The 6,067-nt window shown below is 49.8% G+C and overlaps 2 protein-coding genes and 1 long non-coding RNA gene across 3 annotated transcripts in view; 2 read left to right on the top strand and 1 right to left on the bottom strand.

The window, feature by feature from the left end:
• The window catches only part of RNF10 (ring finger protein 10), a gene marked incomplete at its 5' end in the record, with an annotated part of 36,954 nt that extends 34,861 nt beyond the window's left edge, over positions 1-2,093 (top strand). Inside the window, 3 exons of the mRNA XM_014537709.1 lie at positions 196-253; positions 352-510; positions 1,120-2,093. Of these exons, the coding sequence (XP_014393195.1) occupies positions 196-253; positions 352-510; positions 1,120-1,196 (294 nt within the window). The remainder of the gene's footprint in view (positions 1-195; positions 254-351; positions 511-1,119) is intronic.
• A 211-nt stretch (positions 2,094-2,304) lies between these two features.
• On the bottom strand, positions 2,305-5,837 carry POP5 (POP5 homolog, ribonuclease P/MRP subunit). The gene is made up of 5 exons (XM_005863760.2): positions 5,228-5,837; positions 4,997-5,139; positions 3,093-3,242; positions 2,844-2,927; positions 2,305-2,755 (listed from the first exon to the last, which is right to left on the bottom strand). The coding sequence occupies exons 1-5, from the start codon at positions 5,245-5,247 to the stop codon at positions 2,646-2,648; spliced, it is 507 nt and encodes a 168-aa protein (XP_005863822.1). The 5' UTR covers positions 5,248-5,837; the 3' UTR covers positions 2,305-2,645.
• Positions 2,770-6,067, top strand: part of LOC106725684 — a 24,532-nt gene continuing 21,234 nt past the window's right edge. The window contains exon 1 of the long non-coding RNA XR_001361611.1: positions 2,770-2,851. This is a non-coding gene — a long non-coding RNA (uncharacterized LOC106725684). The remainder of the gene's footprint in view (positions 2,852-6,067) is intronic.

Here is a 6,067-nt window from a genome sequence, read left to right as displayed (position 1 = left end):
GGCTCATAGGCTAATGTTGCACTGATTCTGATAATCACAAGGCTTTCTTAAGAGGGAAGTTCATAGATTTAGTCTCAAGATATTATCGTAGACGTACCGAAGAGAGAGGCTAAGAGTAGTTGAGGGAGAATCAGTGTTCTCATTATTCAGCAAATCATTAGATTTCTTTTTCCCCCCCCTTTCCCACTTTGGCAGATGCTGAGAGTTGGAAAAGCAAAAGCAGATGTGTGGCCCAAAACTATTCCAAAGAAAGGTGAGGATGGCCCTCCTGGTGAAGGGCGGTTTTTCCCTTTTCAGAAGATATAAGTCTCTAGAGTTGTTCCTAGAATTGTAACACTGGTTGTTTTTTAGATGAAAACAGCTTAGTCCCTCCTGCCACCATGGACAGTGATGGGGAGAGTGATAACTCGGACCGTGTTCCTGTGCCCAGTTTCCAGAATTCCTTCAGCCAAGCTATCGAAGCAGCCTTCATGAAACTGGACACGCCCGCTACTTCAGATGCCCTCTCTGGTAAAGGCAGGGGGAGTGCTCAGCACAGGGTTGTCCTTCCAGTCTGGGTCCTGTGGCAGATGGCACTCATCAGCCGGGCATTTCCCTGAGCCCTTAGGCTCACCTTCTCGTGGCAGCTAACATTCCATTTGGTGTCACATAGCAACTTTTTGCCACCTCAGATTCATTCTTGAGGCCTGGATATGACGCTCGGAGGAACTTTTATTTTCGCTTCTAAGACACAGCAGTGGAGAGTGGATTTTAGAATCCTGAGTTGGTAAAGGGTGGCTCATAGATGCAGAAATTGGGCTCGAAGCCCATGCCCACTCTGACATTCATGATTAGAGAATGACATTTATGTTGTGCTTCCTGTGTGTGCCTGGCATTGCGCTAATTTACTCTCCCATTAGCCAGATTAAATAGGTATAGTTCTGTTACACTTGAAACAGTTCTAGGGAGATAAAGAGACTTGTCCAAAAACAAAGAGTATGCAAGGACTGGTATTTGAATACTGGCATTCTGATTCCAGAACCTGTACTCTTAGCTGCCATTGTCACTCTCAGTCATGAAAACTGGCCAGGGGACAAGGGGTGGCATTCTAAGCTAAGTTCTCTTTCTGTTTCCGTTTAGAAGAGAAAGGAGGAAAGAAAAGAAAAAAACAGAAACAGAAGCTCCTGTTCAGCACCTCAGTCGTCCACACCAAGTGACACTACCGGCCCAGGCTACTTCTCCAGCTGGTTTTCTTTTTTCCGTGCTTTTGTTTTGCTGCTGTAATTTTTAAGTATCTGAGTTTGAACAGATTAGTTCTGGGGGGAGGGGGTTTCCACAATATGAGGGGGAACCAAGATTTTAAATACAGTGTATTTTCCAGCTTCCCGTCTTTACACCAAAATAAAGTATTGACACTCATAAGAGATCTCTTCCTGCCAAGGTTTTTAGTTTGTTATAGGTTAGTCTTTTTGACCATGTGTAAATAAACAAGTTTTTCTCAACCTTAAATAAACAAGTCCCTTCAACATCCCTTGGAAAAGCAGCCCAGAACAGCGTGTTAAATAGCACTATTGTGCTCTGACGTCATGTGCCAGAGCATCCTGGTGTCAGCACCTTTCAGTGAGTCTTTTAAAAGTAGTTGAATCTTTTCTGTCTGTCCAGTCCTTAAAGAAACAGAGGGATGGAATAAAATGGATTTAGGATACTCAGCTCGAATTGCAGTTTTTTGTCTGGCATGGCCAGGCTCTGGGGCTAGACCTAGGCTGCACTTGCATGTATGATGGAGGGTTTTGCCTTTTCCACATGGCTTCTGTTTGGCAAGGAAAGACATAACTCACTAAGGAAGGCTTAGGACCTTCCAACCTTTAAATCAAAGTTGTTTAAAGTGACAGTAGCCCGAGTTGTAGGAGCAGGCGTCCAGCACACCTGGAGGTAGAGTAGGACAGGTTTGAAAGCGGCAGGGCTGCCCACTGCCTCTGTTGTCTAGAGTAGTCTTATGCCTTGGTTTGAGCTAAATTTGAGTGATGTGAATTCTTTTGCTGCTTAATAAAGTAACCTCTAGGTCTAACAGAATGTGAAGGCAAACAGTTGCAATAAATTACCTGCACAAGCAATGTGAGCTTTCTGTTTTATTTTTTTAATTCATTGAGTTTTTAGAGAGGGAAAAAATAGAGAAACATCGATTTTTGTTCCCCTTATTTATGCATTCATTGGTTGATTTTTGTATGTTCCTTGACTGGAGATCGAGCCTGCAACCTTAGCGTATCGGGACGATGCTCTAACCAACTGAGCTGCCTGGACAGGGCAGCTTTTTTTTTTTAAAAAAAAGTTCAATTCAGGTCAGCTGGACATACTTATTATAAATAGGTTAAAGTATCAGCTACTATGAGTGTGAGCTGGGCTTAGCTTTAACCTGTCATTCTTAACCGAAAGCCGTTCAGAAATCCAGGGTCAGGAACTCGGGGGGGATGAGGGCGTTCCAGCCTGAGATGAAAGGGCAGGTTGAGGCAGAAGTCACAAATCTACCAGATGTGTCCGGGACTCTGAGTGACATCCATTCTAGGATGGAGAAAGCAGATCCTAGAAATGTAGATCCAGCTGCCTCCCAGAATGCCCTGTTCCAATAAGTGGGCCCCGAGGCCTGGCACAGTGCAGCCCGCAGAGGTTCACTCCATTGCTTCAGCAGCCTCCTCACCATCTGAAAGCTCCTCCTCACCCGGTTCCTCCTCCAGCAAACAGCTTCTTGTGACGGACTTCTGGATAGCTTCCCGCTCTCCTGGAGAAAGGCAGGCAGCATGGGTGAAAGATGTTCTTGACAGCCGGGAGCCAGTCTGCTCAGTACGCACTGGGTTAGTGTTGCTTACCTTCATCAGTGCAGTTCTGCAACAAGATCAACAGCTGTCTCCTGTTGTACTGAATCAGGAACTTCTGACATGTTCTAATTGTACCTGGCACATGAGAGAGCTTTGTGGTGACAGGTGTCTGCCTCAGAGACTTTCAGAGCTAGGGGAAAGCATCTTGCTCTTGGCAGGATAGGAAGACCCACCCACCAGACATGACTGAACTCTGAGCCTGACACCCACTGAAAATCAGCCACACCCCACGCAGCCTACCTCCCACGTGCAAGGTGTTGAGAAAACACGGGTAACGGTGTCCTTTGTTCTCCAAGTGTGTGATGAAGGGAAGAGCTGACCACACAAGCTGGTAGAACTCCTTTCGGCATCGGAGCAGCACTATTCCAGTATAGGCATTGAGGTATCGCACTACAGCAGGAAAAAAATCTTTGGGAAACTGGATTCTTAGCAGCAGGTCAAAGGTCTTAGGGTAACTAAGCCTATCAAGTGCCAACAACTGTTCAAAGCAGTGGCACTTGGGACACATCACTGAGTAAGAACAGATTCCTGAAGGAAAAAGGATTGTCATTTATGGAAGGGGGAGGGGAGACAATAGCCAGTGCCTTGCACACCACTCAGAACTGATGAATTTAGAATTCTGAATGTTCTTCTAATTCACTGACTTGCTAATACGTTGGGGGTGGGGAGGTGGAGATCCAAACCCTTGGCTGAAGAAAGGCTCTGCAGCCATCTGAGTTTCACCTGAGGTACCATTGTGCCTGTCTTCTATCTATACATATATAAAACTCTAATATGCAAATAGATGGAACGGCAGAACAACCAAATAACCGGTCACTATGATGTGCGCTGACCACCAGGGGGTGCACGCGGAACATGGTGGGTGTTGGCCATGGTGGAATGGTGGAGGAGGTGAGCGGGGGTGCCAGACAGAGGTGGGGTGCTGGTTGCTGTCATTGGGGCGAGCCTCTGGTGATTACTGAAAATTCTTCGCTCCCGTGCACTGTGGTCCCGCCTGGTGTTTGCACCTGCTGCCAGCGCTGGCAGCCGCCGCTAGCACCCACTGCTGGTGCTGGCCTCGTTTACACCCGCAGCTGGCACGGGAGCTGCCGCTCGTACCCACGCCTGGCGCCGGTCCCAATCGCATGGCGCCATCAGTGGGTGCGAGCGGCGGCTGCGGGCCCCGATCACCTCTGAGGGCTTTTCCACCTCGCCCTGCTCCTGAGGGGTGATTGGAGCAGCAGCCACTGCTTGCACCTGCTTGCATCTGCTGCTGATGCTGGCCCAATTGCTCCACACAGTCAGCGGGTGCGAGTGGGGCTGGAGCTGTCAGTACGTGGGAGCAGTGGCAGTGGTGGGAGCGTGGCTGCTGGCAGAGAGGGTACGGGGGCCACGGAGGATAGGCCGAGACCTGCCCCTTTGCCCACCCCAGCCTCGTGGCCCACAGTTCCTTTCAAGGTGCACGAATTCGTGCACTGGGCCCCTAGTGTGCATATAATTTCCCAGGATCCCATTTTAAGCATATAGTAAAAGGGAAGGAATATAGATTTGTGTGGCTCCTGGGAGGCACCATTTCTTCCTCATTTTCATACAATTGTGTGTTCTGTGCTTTACAGGCCCTATTAAGGGCTTTTCAGGGTTAATTCTGACTTTTCCCCATGTGATATTAATGTAACCAGTCACCTAACTTCATAGGAACTATACACACCTCCCCTCATTTAATTCTAGTCATCCTATTAAATTCAGTAGCAATCACCAATATACACGTGTCAAATAGGTACAGGGGATTCTTGCCCAAAGTTCCACTGCCTTCTGTCTTAGCTCCCCGCCTAACTTTGGACTGTCCACACCTGGAGCTCCGAGTCCCAGACGCCTGAAAAGGACCACTTCGTGGCCCAGCCGCCTGGCTCAGTGGTTGAGCCTGGACCTATGAACGGGGAGGTCACGTCAGTCCCCCGTAGGGGGCGTGCAGGACGCAGCCGGTTCTCATCACTGATGTTTCTCCCTCTCCCTCTCCCTCCCCCTCTCTGAATGAATAACATATTAAAAACAAACAAAAAACAATTCGTGGATGCTGCACCAGGCTTGGCAGCTCCGTGGGCCGCTTGTGCCCCTTCTCCCTCCTCCGGCCCCCAAGCCCTCTGGGTTCCCCAGCACCTTCGTACCCGCGAAGCCGATGGAGCAGGCGGCCGCGCCGAAAGTCCCGTGCAGGCGGGCGACCGTGTCCCGTACAAGGCCGCCCAGCACTCGGTCATCCAGGCTCAGGCGGCAGCGGGGGTCGTCAGACACCACTTCGCAGAGCAGGTACCTGGGCGGACGCGAGGGAGGTGAGCAGAGGCCAGGGTTGCGGGCACCGGGCAGGGAAGGGCACGAGGGGCGAGCCACGCGCTGCTTACCTGTGTTTGAACCGCACCATGGCGACTTCCGCTCCGGCGCCCTGACGCGCAAAGCTGGTGTCTGCTGGTGGCCAATGGGAATTCACCTCCGCAGTCTTCAACCACTCAGAGAGGGATGTAGGCTAGAAAGGCGGAGCTGTAATGCTGAGAGGCCGAGCCCAGTGTCAGTCTCCTTCAAGCCCCGCCTCCGTTTGCTTTTGCAGATTTTCACCCTGATTTGGGCGCTGGGCTCTGCGTTTGGGCGGTTGGTGGCTGTGATGGGTAGTTATGGTCCGCGCCGGGGTGTGCAATCCTGCAGAGCATGCAGCTGCTGCCCGTGGGCCCTCAGGACGTTTACTTTCTATTCCATTACAACACAGTCGCGTATGCACTTACATATTCCCTCTTTAAAGCTGGACGGTGGAGCTCTCAACCTACAGGCCAGGACTGACACAGGAAATCCGGCCCTTACTTGCAGGTTAGGGCTCGGCTTGCTTTTTCCTTAACGCCAAGTATGTTTGGGCTTTTCAACAGTCTCACGGAGATGAGTCTCGTTTTTTGTTTGCAAAACCAATCAGTGGTCGTTATATTTTCCTTAAAAAAATTTTTTTTTATTGTTTTCAGAGAGGAAGGGAGAGGGAGAGATACATCAATGATGAGAGAGAACATGGATTGGCTGCCTCCTGCACGCCCCACACTGGGGATTGAGTCTGCATCCCTGACCGGAATCAAACCTGGGACCCTTCAGTCCTCAGGCTGACACTCTATCCACTGAGCCAAACCGTCCAGGGCATATTTTCCATTTTTTAAATTGAAAAGCACGAAGAAGCAAATAAAAATAAATTATAATCCATCACCGAG

This window comes from Myotis brandtii, unplaced genomic scaffold (genome assembly GCF_000412655.1).
Source record: "Myotis brandtii unplaced genomic scaffold, ASM41265v1 scaffold181, whole genome shotgun sequence".
NCBI lineage: Eukaryota > Metazoa > Chordata > Mammalia > Chiroptera > Vespertilionidae > Myotis > Myotis brandtii.
The sequence above is the reverse complement of the archived record's forward strand: the minus strand, read 5'-3'. Positions and strand labels throughout refer to the sequence as shown.